At 32.1% G+C, this 20,806-nt stretch overlaps 1 protein-coding gene across 7 annotated transcripts in view; it reads right to left on the reverse strand.

Moving 5' to 3' along the window:
* Nucleotides 1-3,179: 3,179 nt before the first annotated feature.
* Nucleotides 3,180-20,806, reverse strand: part of LOC118450770 (glutamate receptor ionotropic, kainate 2) — a 125,704-nt gene continuing 108,077 nt past the window's right edge. For 2 of the 7 annotated variants that reach the window (XM_085658619.1, XM_035886681.2), the window contains exons 11-18: nt 19,640-19,744; nt 17,770-18,027; nt 14,625-14,822; nt 14,305-14,530; nt 13,432-13,596; nt 8,892-8,992; nt 7,822-8,031; nt 5,740-5,959 (exon numbers count right to left, since the gene is read on the reverse strand). In XM_085658619.1, coding sequence (XP_085514745.1) covers nt 5,873-5,959; nt 7,822-8,031; nt 8,892-8,992; nt 13,432-13,596; nt 14,305-14,530; nt 14,625-14,822; nt 17,770-18,027; nt 19,640-19,744 — 1,350 coding nt within the window. In that variant the 3' untranslated portion in view covers nt 5,740-5,872. Of the gene's footprint in view, nt 5,294-5,596; nt 5,960-7,821; nt 8,032-8,891; nt 8,993-13,431; nt 13,597-14,304; nt 14,531-14,624; nt 14,823-17,769; nt 18,028-19,639; nt 19,745-20,806 lie in introns of those variants that run through there. The other 5 variants (XM_085658623.1, XM_085658620.1, XM_035886691.2 and 2 more) reach the window with 5 other exon arrangements.

Raw genomic sequence — 20,806 nt, forward strand, 5'->3', positions numbered from 1 at the left:
TATTTTTGTACTTAATTTTTCGACATTCCGTTGATATCTATATATCTGTGATATATATATATATATATATATATATATATATATATATATATGTATAATAATTATTTATATAAAACGACAGAATTTATTGTATTAATTTCTTTTTCTTTCGAATTCTGTTTTATCGATCGCTGATTAAATGAAAATTACAGCGCCAGTATTATTAGTGCCTGGTATTAGTTACTTTAAGTAATCTTAAACCGAATTTAATACCTTAAATATAATGCATTTTGATATGATTTATATACCTTTTATGATAAAAGAAAATAAAATGTATCTTTAGAAACAGTCGAGATTAATTGAAAGATTACCGACGGTCGATGTAAATGAACTTCTTTTTCTTCTTTATTTCACTGATTCAAACAATTTAAATTCTTTAGTTTCTCATTTACGATTTCATTAAAATATTTAAAGAATAATGAAATTGTCGAATGATACCATTAGACGAATTTGCATTTACTATTAATATTAAGTCGATAAGTTTACAAAATTTTTTCTGAGACTATTTTGACTTTGCCGGTATTTCAGAGTTCTTCTATAAAAAATAACAATTTTTGTAATTGTCAAATCATAGCAGTAGACTTACATAATATAATGATCAGATGTTAAGATACTAAGCTTTCTATTATATGCCATGTTAAAATAAAAAATGTTGTTTTCTTTTCATATTACTATCATCAATATTCCAAAAAACATATCAATTAATTTACTGTTGATGTTATTATTCGAAAGCTTTGTTAATTCGAAGTTATCAATTTATTGTTCTGGTTATTTTCGCAAAGTTTTTTGACGCGAATCCGTCCGATGGAATGAAAAAGAAGTTTATTCACGGACAATTTTTATATCGGATGTCAAACTATATTGAATAATAAGAGCATGTCAATCAATTACTAATCAATATGTAAATTGTCACAGGTCGACACGCCCATAGGGATTTCTTCATTTAATTCAGATCTCATATACAGAGCGAAAGAGAGTTTCGCCTTTCGAAAGAAAAAGTTGAATAAATTTTATCAAATCTTCTTTCTGATAGTAGCCTTTGAACTTAAAAAATGTTTTGGTACTTTTTCATTCAGTTAGTTTTGGAAAAGACGTAAGTATTACGATTTGAACATTACGATCATTAATTTTCTCTTTCTTTATCTTCTCAAATGAAAAAGAAAAATACATTTGAACTTTAATGCACGCATTAAAAAAAAAAGCATGTATATATGTAGGTCGTCTATAGGTTAATTAAACGTAGATGGTAGCATCGAAGCTTCTCTTTGTGATTTTCTAACGAATCGATTAAGAAACCAAACAAACGTAATAGAAAAATGAAGAAGTCGTCATAGACGGTGGCCGTTTTGAAGCGACGTCTTGACTTTAATCAACGGCTTTTAATTTCAATCAATAAAATAGAGATCAAAGTAGACAATTCGTATTGTTAAGTAATTTTAGTACGCTATTATGGAATTATAGACGAGAATAATTTATAGAAAGTTTCAATTGAAAACGACCGGTTTCGATTTCAACCGCGTTTAATCGATATTGGAGATTGACCTAAATTTTAACATGAACCCTTTGAAATGAAACTGCCAGTTAAATGAATGCAATTTTCGATATGGAGTGTTGAGAGCCGTCACTTCGCGGACAATTTAGCTTTTCATTGGTACGGTAATAAATGTATCTTTTGTTACGAGAGCATGAGGAAGGTGTAATATCATAAATAAACAAAAAGGTATGCTTTTATAAATGGTTCATCTCGCTTTTTATCTTACTCCTTTTTATACTTGTATAATTTAATAGCTGTTATATTTTTAATCTTTCATTATGTAAAGTTATAAAAAAGCCTTATACGACATTTCCTGGTTGTAAAAAGGCGATTATGTTGATTTTTGGAGCAAAGTAAATTCATTCAAATTCTACGAGATTCTCTATTTCGAGCGTAAATACGATGAATAAGAGATAGAGAGAGAGAGAGAGAGAGAGAATGAGGGAGAGAGAGAGAGAGAGAGAGACAGAGAGAGAGAGATAGAGTGAGAAAGAGAGAAAGAGTGAGAGTGAGAGAAAGAGTGAGAGTGAGAGAGAAAGGATGAGAGAGGGAGAAATTTGAAGAGAAGGATGACGAGTAACGTCAGAAAAGGGGATTTGCATAAATAATATATCGAATAGTGCAACTTCCGAAATAAAAAGGAATGAGATAGTTCTACTTCGATAACTTCGAATATGTTCCTTTTGAAATTATCCTCGGTGATTGATGAAACATCATAACATCGATCGTTTTCTCTTCCTCTCCTCTTCCTCCTTCTTCTTCTCTTGTTGTTACAAACGACATGTCTTCACTTTTGTTCGCAAGTTTCCTAAATACATATCTGTAAAGAGAAGGATAGTTAAAATGGAACTCTTTCCGTTTTTATTTTTTTATATGCAAGGGCTATCGAATTAATTAGAAAAGAGATGGTATATTTTTTATTATACACAATACTACTGTTTAATTATGAAATGTCGATAACACGACGTTAAGTCGGTCTTCGATGCTTTGTTCTTTTCTTTCTTTCTTTTTTTTTTGTTTCTGTTGTCGGCTTCTTTACTTCGTTTTTTTTTCTCCCGACGTTAATAACAGATCGAATTTACATGTTCTCATCAATTCGAAAATAAAAGTAACATCTCGCAATTAAATTGCGTTACAAGACAATACCTTATTATCGTTTTTACATTATATGCTGTTATTTTTTGAAAGAAAAAAAAAATGGAACATATCTAATAAATCTGTCAAATTGTGTAACTAACTACCTTTCTCACTCGCTCAACTCTCTCACTTTCATTCTTGAAGAAATAGTCGCACGATACGCATGATACCATTTATATTATACAATTCTCACAGACGTAACATTAAAAAACGAGTGGCCGATTTAAATCGTCGTTGTACATGCGTTTTTCTAATATTTTTTATCTTTCGTGAAAAACACACATTCGCTGTATATACACATAATTATATATATATATATTTATATATATATATATATATATATATATATATATATATAATATATAATAAATTCGCGTCGATCGTGTCAAAATATGATTAAGATTCTTATCGACCTATCACACCTTTTATCTATGGTTTACACGTACGTTAATACAAGATATATATATATATATATATATATATATATGTATATGTATATATGTATATCTATATATACATATGTACAAGTCGTTATATATGCAAACGATATCGTTTGAATGTATTCAAAGAGCTAAAGTTAACTTCCAGGAATTAATTACTGATCCGAGTGTTTTCGTTTGGAGCTTTTTCTTAATGAATCGTGCAAACTCGTTTAATCATTCGTCATCATAGCGAGAATGCTCCGTAGGAAAATATTTTCTGTAATGTTTTTTAAAAATGTTTTCAGAAACATTTTTAGAAGGTTTTGCGAAATTCTATCCGTGTTTTTAACTTCGTTCGATGTACGAATGTAAACATGTCCGTACGTAATCGTTTATGTTTGAATTTAAAAAAAAAATTATCATCCGATAAATTCGACTATTAAAATTTTCAACGCGTTTCATATTTTCAATACATGTGTATCTAATTTGGTCGAAACTCGATAACGATCCATTAATTTATTTTTCACGTATGTAAGCTCGAATCGAGTTTAGTTGTAGATAATATATATGTGTATATGTATATATACAAAACGAGTCACGATCGATTTGAATTATGGAATTTTTGAATTATTTTATTTATGGATTTTGTTTCGCTTGAAAATTGAATTCGCGGTTTGGTCTTCGTCCTTTTTTCTTTTCTTTTCTTTTTTTCATTTTTTGTATTTCCTTCGAAATTCAAGCATTCCTTCGATCCTCCAGAATTACTTTGAAATACCTATTTGCTCTCGCCCAATATCAGTAACCCTACGTTATTGTGCATTTTTACGATATTATTACGACGCCTTTAAACTTTATTCTGAATGAAAATCTTGGTAATCGATTTTTCGAATTCGTTTGAATAATCCGTTGAATCGTGCATCGAAAGTCCGAAATTGGATTCGTACAGATCGGATTATTAATTGCGTAACGTAGCTAAAGCTATTATATTTAGGCCATCGTTCTTAGCGATACCTTTAACTTTATAATTCACGATCGATCAGACTATAAAACTTTGTCCGTACTTCGTCGATATCGTATTCGACGTTGCGAATAATAATTTATAAGCTTGGCAGTGATCGCTTCGAATTTGGTCCGACTGCAACGACGTACGTATATTTTTTGGCTCATCCTTTCAATTTATCTCACTCGAACGTTTCGATAAAGCGATATTCGAGAGATTGAATTGCTTTCTGTTTTTGTTTTTCTTTGTTTCTTTTTTCTTTTTTATTATTATTTTTTTTTTTTTTTTTTTTTTTTTAGAACAAGTCTCTACAACAACAAAGTAATAAATAGTAATGTATGAATAGTTTTTTCTCATTCTCCTATCAAATATCAATCAATCATCATTGGTTGTTATGTAGGTTCGCCTTATCGAACGTTAAAAAACAAATTAAAATATTTCGATCGATATGTTTGATTTTATATTCGAACGTTATTCCTTTGTATTATTAGAAACAGGTATTTGTCGATCTAGCGAATGATTTTATTCTTATCAAGTTAGATAGTAATTATTAATTCATTTTCTTAATTGACTTTAAATTCTGAATTCGAGAGAAAGTTAACGTATCGATGATTTCTAGGGAGAAAAAAAGGAAACAAAAAAACAAAACTAAAAAAGAAACAAGAACAAAAAAATTGCCTCGAAACATTTCTCTCGAATCGTTTAAAGACGAATACCTGCCTATCGGCGATAACGCGTTCGGAAACGCATTCATTGACGTAACGTCAGCAGCGGCGATAGCAGCGGCAATAGCAGCGGCAGTAGCAGGGCAGTATCAACAGCAGGCTCACGGAGTCACGGAAAAATTTTCGGTCATCCTTAGTTCGGCGCATATCTCGGCGGATTTCATTCATTCGTTCGTTCATTCCGCCGACTATGTGTGCTATAAACACGTCTCCTTTTGATTGATCACATTGATCACAACGGAGGCTTGAGTTGGCAGCTCATTTTGGACGGGCACACCTGTAGGCACCTCCTCTAGTATCGGTCAAAGAGTCGTCGTCCTTGAAACCGCTGCAGAAGGTGGCGGTGGTGGTGGAGGTGGTGGAGAGATCACAACGTCCGGTTCACCCCCTAGATCGCAATCGAATCTCCAGAGGATGCTCTCAGGGTGGTCACCTCCTGTTTAAAATTATATTCCTCTTTTTATATATTTCCACTCGGATGACAGATCATTTTTATATTTGATAATATGCTTTTACCTAATCGTTAGAGTTATGAGAGACATTTTGATGGAAACGATAAGAAGAGCAAAAATGATGAAGAATAATGCAAAGAGAGAAAGAGAGATAGAGATAGATAGATAGATAGATAGATAGATAGATAGATAGATAGATAGATAGATAGATAGATAGATAGATAGATAGATAGATAAAGAGAGAGAGAGAGAGAGAGAGAGAGAGAGAGAGAGAGAATTGCAATTACTGAGAAACGAGTCTTCGTCATCGACATCGAACGCATCTAACCTTGACCCAAGACGATGCCTGAAGAGCCCCGTCTCTGTTTCAGTGGGGCTGCTTGGTGCTTGTGCGCGTGACTGTGACTGTGACTGTGGCTGTGATTGTGTGAATGAGAGTGGCAGTGTATGTGACGTGTGTGCGTAGGTGTGACTTTGCACGCTGGCTGTGGTGGCTGCTGTTGCTGCTGTTGCTGCTGCTGTTGTTGCTGTTGCTGAAGACGAAGATGAGGATGAGGCCTGTGCTAGGTGTTCCCGCCACGGGCCGCCCCCACTTGATCGAAGCTCAATGATTTCTTCATCTCCGTCATCGGCAATGCACCACCCTCCTGCTGAGATAGGAACAAATATGCGTGTTAGATATATCGAGTATAATATTAATATATCCAGTTATAATAATGAAAAGTAAAATATAAATAAATATGTCATTTTTTTAGCGAGTCTTTATCGTATTACGTCGGTGATTTTAATCAATTAATTAATTCATTATCGTCTAATGAAATTATATATTTTGTATTATCTTTTATTGCTCGTTACGTATCGTAAACGTATATTTTTATCGATTTCTGTTTACTTTATTTGTTTTATTCCTCTTCGCAAAATTTCAATAACAAAATATTTGATTTTTAGTGTAAATTCTCGTTGAACAGTTTCGATTAAATTTATTGATGAGGTTAAACCGAGGCACCGTTCCTAACTTCTCTGCTTCTGATTAAACTTTAAATCGAGGTGACAGGTACACGATGATAGATCGCTAAGAAGAAACGATAGACAGAAATAGTGAAAACTTATAACTTGCTTTTAATCAGTTTCCTTCGTACTTTCATTCACTATTTTTCTTTCGATTAAAGACATTCTAATGTACTTCTATACGGTTTATAATTTTTTGTGAGTACACTGTGAAATATATATTCTTTAAGAAATAATATGATGTATTTCTAAATAATTTCTGAAGTATATAATATACTCTTTGAAAAATAATATGCATTTGTATTCCTAGTAAAAAAAAAAAAATATTTAGTCGAACGTTTTTTTGCAGCTATCGCGAATGTTGGATGATGATCTTGAATGTGTGATCTGGTCTGGAAAAATCACTTCCGTAGCTATCACGAACACTATTCACAGATTTTCTTTTTCCAAGGCGGCTACAATTTTTTACGCTCCAAGACGTTTCTTTTGCACCTCTTTGAACGGATCGTTTTAACGTGAAATATATAATATAGATCAGTGGTGTGCAAAATGCCTTCTTCACATAGAAATATTATGTGATTTTAAAAATCTTTTTAGTTGTTGACTTTGAAATTTCATTATTCTAATTCAAACTATTGATATTGATAAAAATACTTTTAGTAGATGAAAAGAAAAAAAGACAGAGAAAGTTAAGATACATTCGCCAAAGAGAGAGAGAGAGAGAGAGAGAGAGAGAGAGAGAGAGAGAGAGAGAGAGAGAGAAAAAGAGAGAGAGAGAGAGAGAGACAGAGAACGAGATGGAGAGATATAAAGAAATTATTTATAAATAAAATGACACTCGTATTTGAGATACTTCCTTGGTATTCATGATGAACAATTTTATTTTTTTTTTTTTTTATGATTTATAATGCGAGCTTACCTGTCAGTTAAGAAAATTTCTGGGTCCATGAATGCCATAACATTGTTTTCACGATAATAATAAAAATTGATTTTCTTTTGTTATTAAGAGGAAGTGAAAATATATCTTTTCAATAACATTCACTTGAACGAGCTTGCTTCTCGTACAATTTTATTTTCGTAAGGAACAATGTCAAAATCAAATTACATACCGTGAAAACGAGTGCAGGCTCTACGACCAACGAATCTTATTCTTTCGAGAGAAACGCGATTCATTCGTGCTCGAAGTAACCATATACTATTATCCTTTGTCCCCTTTCTACGTTTTTCGCTTCGTACGCGACCCTTTATTTTCGATAAGAGAAAGTGGAACGAAAAAAATATTGTTCGAAATAAATAACGAATTGTGAAAAAGATTAGAAAGAGAGAAAGAGAGAGAGAAAGAGAGAGAGAAAGAGAGAGAGAGAGAGAAAGAAAAGAGAGTATACCACGCGGCACGTCAGATGATAGAGAGCTTAAAGGAAAGAAAAAATGATAATATTTCACGAAAGAAATAAAAGAAGAAGGATCGTTGGTCGATGGGCCCTTTATGAGGGACAGGACTTACACCATTTAACCTAGGTATATCCAAGCTGGGTACATATGTCGTCTCTTCGTGCCCACTCGAATAATATCTCATCCTTCTTCTAGTAGCATGTGGACTGCAACGGCCGCATGATACAGGGACTGAGGAATTCCGCGATTTTGAAGCTGGCCTCTGTCGCGATCCACAGTGCACGGCGAAACGCAATTCGGAGAACATTTCGGCGCAGAGTGACTGTAGGGTCCGTTCCATCATATACCGCATGCAAGCACGGTGCATATATGTGTATGTATATGTATGTATGTATATATATGTATGTATATGTATATATATATATATGTGAAAGCATATGTACGTATATACGTAAGTACATGTTTGTATATTTATGTATGCGTATGTATATGTTTGTTTATTTGTGTGCAACGGAGAGAGTAATAAGGAGAAAAGAGGATAACCGGTTAGAGAGGAAGGAGGGAGAGAGGGAGGGAAGGATGGAGAGAGAGAGAGAAAGAGAGAGAGAGAGAGAGAGAGAGAGAACGGGAAATAGATTCGCGTCGATGGTAATAGTAGGAACAGGTGCAACGTGCGTGCGTTACCGTTGTTGATATCGTCGTCGATGATGAATGTTGCGATCGTTGAGAAGGTAACGAAGAATCCACCAGGTTACAGCAACACCAAGAGACAATACACAACATAATCACAACCATCATTCAACCATGCATGCAAGTAGGGCTCGACGATTTCCTCTTGTCCCTTTAACTTCACCCTTTTCAATCTCTCGCAAACCCAAACTTTAATATTTTTTTCTTATTCTTCGTTTCCTTTTTTATTTGTGTCAGAAGAAGAAGAAAAAAAAAGAAGAAGAGAAAGAAGAAGAAGGGGACATTTCTTCTTATTATCATAGAAATTATTGGCTTTTGTTTTTTTGTTATCATGGTCGAGTGATGAAATGAACGAGAAAGATAGATGAGAGATAAAAAGGCGAAGGCTCGAGAAGAAGAAAAGCAAGTATTTCACGCTCATGCAGCGGAGCGACTTAACGAGAAAGTACAAAAGTTTCGCGCAATTATAGGCATCGAATGAAGTTCGCTTACCCTGTCGGAATGAACGTTTTTCTTCGAATTCCAGCAAAACTCGAGGATTGCCACTAGGATTGCTAGAGCAAGACCACATAGTAGCACGACGAAGACGCCACCTAGAATGGCAAAAAGTGGAAGCTCATTATTTTAGTGTCAATATCTTTCTCTCTCTCTTTCTTTTTTCGTTTTCTATTTCTAATTCCGTACGTAGAGAACTTAAGAATTTTTAATCTAAACGCTGTTAGATGCTAGGAACACCGAAATGTTGACTTGTGGATCTTTCTTTCTTTATATTTCATGTTTCTTTGTTTCTTATTATTCTTTGCCCCCATCCTTTTTCACTTTCTCCTTCTCTCTTTCTCTGTCTCTTTTTCTTTTTCCTCTTCATTTTCGTTTTTCCTTTGTTCACAAAGTTTCACAAAGAAAAGACGAAAGTCGAGGGAAACATCCAAAGAGAAAAAGTTTGAACTGTGAGAGAGAGAAAAAGAGAGATATAGGTGTGTGTGTATATATATATATATATATATATATATATATATACAGAGAGAGAGAGAGAGAGAGAGAGAGAGAGAGAGAGAGAGAGAAAGAGAGAGAAAGCATTGGGATGGAGCAGAAGAGAAAATCGTGCGAGCAATATCCAAGAAGAGCGTATCGTGGCTATCGCTAGAAAACTACTTTGTCCCGTGGGTGTTAGCTTGGAAATGGAGACGCTTTCGAGTATACTTCCGTTGAAATTTCGTTCATAATTCGAATGATTTATCGATTTTCTTTTCTTTCCCTTTCTTTTTTTCTTTTTTTCTCGTAAATAATTTTCATTACCTCAATTGTAATTTTCATTATCTAATTTGTGATATTTATTCTCATCTTATTTCGGTTTTTTTTTGTTGTTTACGAACGAATTGCTGATTCTCGTGAATTACCTTTTTTTAAATATTGATAATTGTTCATCTTAAATCAACAATTTATTACTCACGAATAAATTTTGTCGACGAAATAAGGTCCGTAAGCGGGTTAGAAAGTTAAGTAGAACTTTGGAATTTTCGCATAGCCGCGTGAATCTGAGGTTACATGTATATAAACGTATTCAGAGTATATGCAGTTTCCATAAGTTATCAAATTTATACTGATTTTAATTCATTATCCATTCGAGATAATGAATTTGTAGAATTCAAGATATATGAAATCACAGGCGTGATCGAAATATTTCTATTGAATACATATATATATATATATATATATTCATATATATATATTCATATATATATATATATATATATATATGTATTCATATATATATATATATATATATATATATATATATATATTGTTCTCGCTACATTAACAAAAAAAGGTTTTTTTTTTAATGGAATATACTTTTGTTATATGTTTCCAAACTCTTATAGGACATCCAGTACATACTAAACCACGTATGCATATACTTATACGAGAAGATTTTTAAAGTTGTTCTTTCATCGATGGCAAGTTTGCACATGGACTAGGGAAAACTTTAGAAATTTTCTTATAGAAGAGAAAAGAAATACGACGAGAGGAGCGTGTTACCTTTTCAAATTCTTTCGCGCTAATGAACTCTACCCTTTTCGAAAGGAGTTGAACGGAAGGACGATCGCAACGACTTGCACGTATTTTATCAAGAAAGAAAGTTTTTCTCGCGACGTGATCATCTCGTTGAAAGTTTTCCGTTTGCCTGTCCTGATAATAGATTCGAAGAAAAATGAAAAAAAAGAAAACAAAAAAGAAAATTACTACTACATAGTAGTAAGTTATATGAAGAGTCATAAGTTAGTAGAGTTGGAATTAAGTAAGTACTAGTAGTAGGTAATATCTTTTTTCTTTGGTAGAATGAATTTTAGGCGACATGTATACCCAGAGATGGTCGAAAGGGACTCAAGAAGAATTTGCATAACCGCGTAACGTGTGATTTAGGTGACACATTCACAAAGTATTACCGGAAGAGACCAAGTTTCGCGGACCGTCGCGGATGTATCTATAAGAGTAGTATATATATATATATATATATAGATACGTGTGTGGTTGTATAATATACTTATATACATATATATGTAGTAAATCCATCTACGTATCCATGATTCTCTCCTGTCTTTTTCTTTGACCAAAGATAGCAAAAGGTACGTTAGAATTCTAAGAACCTCTGAATTCCTTGAGATCCTTTCCAACATCCCTTCAGAAACTCAAGTACTAGCCACGACTAGTTCGAATTACGCGAACCTTTCTCGCGAAAGTTCATAGAAACCTTCTCAAGTTATAATTACGAGGAAATTAATGGAATAAGACTCTCAAAGATTGGATCTAGTACGAACGAACTAGAGAATTACTCTCTGACTCTATGTCAAAATTTCATATTATGTTATTGTCAAGTAATCGGTTAAGTATGATCGAAATGTAATTTCATTCAAATGAAATATATAGAAACTTTGAAATCAAGTCGATTGAAGGTTATTATCGATAGAATTTTAATTCCATGTGAATTGGACATTGCGCTAAATTGGATGTTTGTAAATTGTACCTGTGACGTCTCTTTGAAAATAACATTTCATTTTATTCGGAATTATTTTCTCATAATGTAAATTTTTGCTATAGTATATAGATTCATTAAATATAAATGCAGATACAACTGCAAAGTTTATTTTCGAAATTAATTCGATCTGTCCCGAAGTTATGATATCATAAATTAAATCAATGCTAAGTTTCTCTAAATGTTTATGTTTCTTCGGTAAAAGATAAATATTCGAATGATAATAACTATCAACGTGTAAAACAATTTTCAATGAAAATATATTTAAATAACTAATAATGTTTGGTTTTAATCATTGATAGTATCTTTTGCGAGTAAAATATTACATAAGGTGATAGATTAATAACGGCAGGGTTCTTTTGACAAAAAGCGAGATGCGGGAAACGGTGAAAAGTTTGTACGGTACAGTTAGAACTTTGAATGTAAGATGACGACTAATATAAGATGTTACGTTTACTTTTTTTTACTCCGGGAATAAGCAAGGGCATCGTCTTGAAGAAGAGAGCAATTAGTAGCACGGTTGCAGTTTCAGAACATTTTCCCCCAAGTGAAATACGACATTTTCCGTACCGCCGATCGCGAGAAGATTTGTATCAAAAATAAAAAAGAATAAAACGGACTGGCAAAGAATTAAAACGTTTAAGAGGAGTAAATCCTAATAAATCGCGAGATAATTTATTAATCTTTTCTTTTCTTTTTTTTTATCTTTCTTTTTTTTTCTTTTTTATTCAGGAACGGCTTATTTAGTCGACGGTTCGCTCATCAACGACGTAGAATATTCGATGATATTATTCAAGTATAATTTTCCTTCAATTTTCTTTGTGACTTTTTACTAATATAGGAGAGAGAGAGACAGAAGAGAAGAGAAAAATTTCACTTTACGATCGTTAGAGATGTAAGACCGAGAGATAAATAGCCGGCAGCTGGAGTTAGATTCTCCTACGGATCCAGGCAAACGGCAGTCGAGTTATCGTCGAAACATGCAATTAGCAGTTCTTCTACAATTTAGTGGGATTTTCCTTGAAAAGTCGTGGAGACCTCTTTGCAATCTCGTTGAGTATCTTCCCGCCACTGGTAAAGTGTATACTTATCTAACTTACGAAGTACATCGAGGGAGAAGGAAAAGAAAAAAGAGGGAAAAGCGAGGAAGGTCATAAGGCGAGATTCCTTCGAAGGACTGTTACTGAAAACTCACAGAGAAAATGAAAATGCAACGTCCTATTCTTTCCCTTGTGTTTCTTTTGCGGTTGAAAGCATTTTCTTTTTTATTGCTCAACCAGACAATAATCGTATCAACGAACAAACTCTATAATTTGTACACACTTATATGTACTTATTTCTCATCGGTAATACCTATCTTTTCCTTTTCCTTCTTTTTCCTCCTACCTTTTTTAAATTTTCCACTTGACGTTACACCAGATATACCAACGTTAAATTTCTTTCTGTGAAAAATTCGAAATGATAGGATGTATACTTTAAGGTTTATGCACTTACAAGGATGCAGTCATACGCGCATAATGCGTACAAATCAGGTAACACGTTTTATAAAATATAACGTTCGTCAGAGGTGCGTTGAGATTTTCAAAATTTCTTAAGCTTGCGGTAAATACGATGTTTCTGGTTGGAACGATCTTCGAGTTTATGTACAACCTTCGCGTTTACATTTGAAGGATGTAGTAAAGCATTTGCATGTTAACTCGTACGTTCGCTATCATTGTTGCGCAGTGGAACGGATTTACGAGTACGACGTAGAATCGATTTTTCTTCCTCGCAGTTTTCCGAATTGCGAGTAACGGTAAAGGATTTTGTACAAAAAAAAAAAAAAGGAAGAAAGGAAAAAGAAAAATATCGTTTTCTGAACGACAAAGAAAAAAGAAAAGAAGAAAAAAGAAGAGAACGTGGATCGACTTGTCGTAAAAGCGTTTCTAGATTTTCTCTTTTACTTAACACGAAAAAAGAAAGATAGGTTATTAAAAATAAATGATTTTTAAATCTTCTTACCGATATTTTCGACCCCAAGAGCACTAGCTTTACTCTCCTTATTCTTTTCATCTCTGTTACACACGTCTCCCGTATTCTTCCACCACTTATCGTAGAGGATCTGTATTACACCTTTCTCCTGTAGCTCGAGAATAGCTAGAGATATTTTATCCCTCCAGGGTGAGCCTGCATATAAAAAGCCTTCGTTAGTTTGGTCAAGGATTTTGCTATATTTATCCTTTGCTCTCTCTCTCTCTCTCTCTCTCTTTTTCTCTCTCGTTCTCTCTCTTCTCGTCAATTTTCATTTCTACGTCTTTCTTTACTTTCGTTTTATTTACAAGAATACAGACAAAAGTAAGAAGGTCGTTTTGAATCTTCCCGACGAGATTATTTTTTCTTTTTTCTTTTTTCTTTTTTTTTTTTCATTTCAAGAAAAGAATAATGAGTTTGGAAAGTTGATCGATCTCGACGTACGTGTTTTTCTTTTTGGACACGATAGAAAAAAAGAAAGTAATGAATGCTTCACGGTAATAATACTCATGTACTTTTTAATGACAATTTCAATGTAAACGCATATTTGTAATTAAGAGAACTGCTATACTTAAGTAAAAAAGAAATGACCTTTGCGTTCTCTTTTTACACGTATTCTATTAGAACATACTATGAATAGAAGCGTGATTGTAAAGGGTAGAATGAATAAGGTGCCCAGTAGGCAAGTATGTGTTTCGAGTTTTTTCTTTAGTAGCATGATTTTTCGCGTTGCTTATAAAAATGAATATTAAATAACCAGCAATTCTTAAAAAAAAATTGCGAGCGAAATAGTAACAAAAAATTAGGATAAAAAGTGGCTCGTTTGTACATTAAAATTAATGCCTTTTCATTGATTTAAATTACCTTTTGGCGTTGCTATTCCATATCCCTTGCTATCCAATAAACCTCCTATTTGTGTCAAATTGCAATCTCTTTGGACTGCATAATCCAGCATCGTAGATTCCATGAGAAACGCGTAATCACCCTCCAATACTCTCTTTACCCCTTCCTCGTAAGTTTTTACAAAAACAGAAGGAGTTTTCGATTCCATGAATTTCCACATTTTTTGATAAGTTCCAATTTTCGAATCCTACCAATCGGCAAATCGTTATAAGGTAGAGAATAAAATGATATTTTATATGTAACAAAATTTTTAATTTTGTAAATGTAAATTTTAGGCTTACCCTAAAGAAAGTCATTGTACTGCCACCTTCCAAAGTGCCGTAAGATATCTCGGTTTGTTCCGCCAAATCAGCAGCATTTTCTATTGGCGTTATCATCCTTTCAACCGTTAAAAAGGCTGCAAGATTTGCCGTATACGAGGAGATGATTATGAGCGTGAAAAACCACCATATTCCACCAACAATTCTCGTACTGGTCGCCTGAGGAAAATGGTAACGAGATCCTTTATACGAAATAAAGAGAAAGAAATCTGCGAGCAATCTTCGATACGATAATAATCGATAACAACTGTTATCGTCTTTTTTATGCCAATTTTATTTTTATTTTTATTTTTCATTTTTTTTCTTCTACGAAATATCTTCACTTCTTCGAAAGTAATTTATAAATCTTATAAAATCGAACACAAATTCTTCGTTTATATCGATTAGATATTTTTATAAAAAAACGTAGAAATAAAATCGAATTAGTCCAAGTAAAATTTTAATGTAACGAAGTTATTTTGTTTCATTAATATAATATAAGCCGAACGATCGCGGCATTCACTTCGCAGAAGGATTATTTTTGAAAAACTTTCTCTTGTTTTAGCTGTTAAATAATACCCGATAAAGAGAAGAACCGTCGGCAATGAATTCGATTTAATTTAACAGACTCGTCAAGCGATAAAATCGAAGCTACGAAGCGTTAAAATAGAGCTCCGACTATTCGCGCCTTTTCCATTAAAGACTAAACTTTTCCTTTCGTTCCCTTTTCTCGCGACTGGAATTCATCGCGTAAATTTGAGAGAGCTATTTTAAACTGAAAGATTTTCTCATTCGACTTCTCGTTTGATATCATTTTAGATATCTTCCTATTTTACGTTATATCATGGTACGCGTTTTGTTCTTTGAACATTTCAGAAGCACTTGGAAAATGAATCGAAAATTCATGAAGTGCGAGCTATTCAAATTTAAGGTATAATCAAGTCTATATTTCGAAGTTTATATCTTCGCGCTATTCCAAGAACGCAATAATACGATTCCTTTATGCGTTCGTTGCGTTTTCAACGAATTCTCCCTTCGATTAAAAACCGAGTTAGATATACAAGAAAATAAAAATATTTCATTCAAGCGATGAAAACATTTTTCAGTTTCTTCTTTTTTTTTTTTCAAAAGCAAATAAAACATGCAATTACAAAAGTAAAGATTTCTTATGTCCTATTATGATCACGATAACTTTCATTAAATAATGAATAATGGATAATAGAAAAAACAACAGAGAATTTGTGTTTTTACGATTACCTAATTATTAAAAATATCTAATTTTCTATTGTAATTAATATCAGGTAAAGGATCATCGCAATATTGTTTAAGTTAGAGCTTTATAACGCGTGAAAAAATATTAACGATATTTCACGTATATGTAAATATATTTATACATACGTCTTTGTAGACAGAATGTCATACGAACGTATTCGATTCGTTTCAATATTTTTTCTTTTTTTGCTTTTAACAATTCATTCATAATTTGTATGATGCATTTCTTTAAACTTTATCAAAGAGATTCCAAAATATGATTCAAAACATATAAAAGTGGTAAAAGTAAATAATGCTGAAAAAGTAATATTTGCGTGTTTAATAATAATAACGAGCTTACTTTTTCATATTTACGTTGGTCTTGATGATGAAAAATACGGGAAAACGATAAACAGAATTGTTGTTGTATGATTTTCATTTGTACATACATTTTCTTCCTATGCTTCCGTTTATCGAAAAGCCAATTTACCGTTATATTGGAAAATAACTATGTATATACACAGACGTATACTCAAAATTGTAACACGAGTATCACGTTGAATAGTCGATTAGCATGGAAATCGAAAGGACTTATCGACTCAACGATTCGCAAGTGAGATTACAATCGGGCTTGTTCGATTTCAGTAAGAGTTCAAAAAGAATATTTATCCGAAGTAGAGTATCGTATAATACGAAGATAATGATGAAAAGAAAGAAAAAAAAATAAGAAAGAAATAGAAGGAAGAAAAAAGAAAAAAAAGAAAAATAAAAGATTAAAGTACTAAACTTGGTAATATAAAAAAATATGGAAACATTGGGTGCTCAGCTGCAATGTGCAAGTAGGATGCAATGACAAACTCTGACACGATTTATCGTTTCCCATTGGTGCTCACGTAGATCGTGGATCCAACTAGGATGTCCGCAAATGCAAACTGAGCTTATGTCTTCTATTCGTCATCTTTTTTATCAACTTATTTATATCCGTTTTTGAGCTATGTATATACAAAAGAAAACTAAATTTCGTTTGCAAAATAGTCGAAATTCTTGTTGAACGTTTCATCTTCCGTCCAACTTGAAAAATACGTCCAAGAATTATCATCGACAATAAATCTTATGCGAATAAAATTTCAGTGATACATTTAAATTACGAATTTTTATTTATACGAAGGAAATGATTAAGAGAAAATCAATAGTTTCGATAGTTTCGATAGTTTCGAAAAGTTGTGAAACTCGAGAAAAGACCCGGTGGCTTTGTGGTGACAGGTTTAAATCGAACTTTAAGTCACTGTTCTGTTGCATAAAGGCATCGATTTTAAATCTAGAAGTTAGGATTAATTATCGTATATTTTTAATTATTATCAATTAAAAGATCTTGCAAGTTTATAAGATGAACCGATGCAATGATAATGAAAACGTATTATTAAAAAATTCGAAAAGATATCGTTCGAAAATATCTTTCGTTATTTCAGCGAGTAGTAAAACCATACGGTTTTAGATAGTTTCACGAACGATCGAAACTTTCGAGTACCTAGCAAATATACGAAGTGTGGTTTTAGATGTTTCGGGTTAAAAAAAGCAAAGTTATATGCGAGCAGTGAGAATATTTACCGACTAAGCAATAGTAGGAAGTAGAGGAAAGTGAATGTGCGTAGGAAATTTGTTGAACAGCGATGGATTGAGAGAGAGAAAGAGAAAAAGAAAGAGAGAGAGAGAGAGAGAGAGAAAGAGAGAGAGGAAGAAAGGAAGAAAGAGAGAAAAAAAAGAGAAAGAGAGAAAGTAAGTTTGTTGTTGAAGGAAAAGTGCAAGAGGGAATGGGAGTAGTGGTTAGCCGAAAGTTAAAGAAGTAGTCCAATGTGGAGCACCTCGTTGAGTGTACCTTGGGGTTGAGCCCGCTGCCCTGCCTTAGGAAAGTACCGGTGATGAACCAGAAGCTGTTGCTAACGCTAAACTGGTTTTCGACGACATCGCTATCCGCTAAACAAGGGTGTGGATTGTTCCATTCATAAGGACTGAACCTTGCCATCACGAAGAGTGTAAAGCTGACCAACATGTACGCGGCTAATACGTACAACCAAATCTCCACCGCCAATGGATTCATGAAGGAGAAGAGTCGTGTCGGCTGACTGGATGGCACCTAAATTACGTTATACTACGATTTTAATTAAAAAGGATCTCGCGAATGAAATCTGCATAGATCGATGGCTATATTGATATAGCCATCGGGGATATATATATATATATATATATATATATCCCTTATTTTACAATGTGTTATGCGATCATATTTTTGTTTTTAGATAGAATATGAAGTAAATAATGTTAGTTTATAAGAAATTGTTTATAAAGATTATTAACAGGTTTTGTTCAACATAAATTTGAACATTAAATATATACAAACTGAGAAGTTAGTTTCGGAAAAATTGGTTTTGCAAAGTGTACAATAAATTGTTTATAACTAATTGTTTATAAAAAAATTATTAAATTTATAATTGTATATATACGTGTATATGAGTAGCAGTATGAATTATCTGATAAAATTAATCAAGTAAAATTTTTAACTTTTATTTATAACAAATTGTTTATAACCAATTGTTAATTAACAATTACTGATACTCTTGTAAAATGGAGAAAAATTTTCCCTTTAAAATGGTTTTTATTTGAAGTCTCTACGACTTTTAGTTCCGGAGATATTCTAATATAAGTGAAAAGTATATAAATATATTGATCCCACTATATAATTTCTTTCAAAAAAATGTCTTGACACAGTGACCTACATAAATTCTTGGAACTCAATTGTATTTACTACATACTACTTGCGTACGCACGTTACTACAAATATCACGTGATTATTGAGAATTATGAATGGCAAATTAAAATGTTCATATCTTCTGAACGGAAAGTCTTATAGAGCTGAAACAAAGACTATTTTAAAGGAAAAAATGTTCTTTTTTTATCTATGTACTTAGATTATTTCATCATAACAGAAGCGATTTCAGAAAATATACGATCATACTTTGACCCATAAAATATTGTAAGATACAGATATCATTTATATAAATGGAAAAAGAACTTCCTTATTGTATCAAAGGAACATTCGCTTATGTATTATTAAATTACCATCATATAGATATATGTAAGTATTGTTGCCACATATGTATGTATCTTATGCATTTATTTCAAATTGAAAATGGTATTCGTTGAAGAATTATATAAAATAATTTCTTTTCTTCGTATTTCATTAATATAAAATATTTCTTTTCGATCGAATGATATTTCATATAATAACATTGTTTTTTTTTAATTTATACATTGTGTAGACTCGTGAATATTTTAGTCTTTATTTCTCGTCGAGTTAAATCAATATATACGTTGTAGTATGTACACGTATGTCGCATTAAATTTAAGTAAATAATTATAATATGAACGATGACTTTCATCAGCGAATATAAAATTGTATTAATAATTAATTTTGAAGCCATAGACTTTATGAATATGTACTATAATACAACAATTCAGAAATCTATCTGCGCTTAACTTAACATATTATTAGGATTGATAAAATGTCTATAAGCTATTCATTTATTAACATCAAATTTATTATATTATTTTAATGAGAAGGAATATCTCTCAAACTTTATGTTAAAGAAATAGTATTCGTTAAATTAAACGAATCATATAATGAAAGAAGATGTAACGAAAATTAAAAAAAAAAAAAAATATAAGAAATGATATTAAAGTTACCTCACCTTAAACAAGATTCCAATACCAAGATTCATAAAAGGCTTCGTGAAATCTATTACGCTTTCTCTGGCATAATTGATCGTCATAGAAGCAACTGCAAGATCTGCTCTCTGTAAATTACAAATGAAATACATTAAAATTTAATTTCTTACGTAAATATTTGTTATTGATTACTTTCAAGCGGATGCTTTTTTTTTTTTTTTTTGAGAAGAAGGTATTATAAGAAGAAATATTTACTGAAAGGACTTACTGGAGATCGGATAAGTATATGTATTTTAAAGTAAGAGTATTTCGGAATAAATATATTTAATTTGTAAATTAGTAAATATATATACATAATATATGTATATATATTTATTAATATAAATATATTAAATAGATATATATGTATATATTTTTTATAAAATGTATATATATATATATATATATATATATATATATATATATATTTCATAATAAAAAATGAAAAGTATATATGACTTATAAAAGAACGACCCTCTTTGTTCTGCCACTCACAGTGAAGGTGTTTTCTAGGTTAATGTGTCGTTCTTTTTTAGGAAGGTCAGATACCTCTACATCTTTTATAAAATGCTGATCTTTTATAAAATGCTGATCTTTGGAGTTAGGAAAGTAGCTACGTCGGCACTACTGTTATTGTGAAAGACGCGAATTTTTTAGGATTTGAAGGTGAATTTATTTCCATAGTAATTTTCAATGTCACTCGTCAACAGAGTGAGTTTTATTGATCCGTCAAATCGTTTCATTTCTCGAAAAGAAAGATATGAAAATTCTTTCTTCACAGATTCTCATAAAATCGTTGCAATTTATATAATCAATGTAATAATTGCATGAATCTCTTAATTAATTTCCAAGACTTAAATTTATTATTTCTCATTGGAGAGAATTAAATAAGAAGCTGCTAAAAGAAATTTTAAAACGACGTCCGTGTAATTTAACGTTTGAATCTCTTGATAATTATCGCAAACACTTTAATTCGCGATAATAAAATCCTTAAAACGCAATAAACGAGGCTTTCTAAGTTGCTTTGTGCCTTTAAAGTATCTCCCTTTTTACGCCTTTGTAACATTGGAATGTGACGGCGAAGTGCAGCAATTTTCTTCTCTGCATTTGAAATATGCTCATTTGAAGTCTCTCGAAGGAATGCTTTTTGT

The sequence above is a fragment of the Vespa mandarinia genome, chromosome 8 (genome assembly GCF_050613455.1).
Source record: "Vespa mandarinia isolate Hongniang chromosome 8, ASM5061345v1, whole genome shotgun sequence".
Classification (NCBI taxonomy): Eukaryota; Metazoa; Arthropoda; class Insecta; order Hymenoptera; family Vespidae; genus Vespa; species Vespa mandarinia.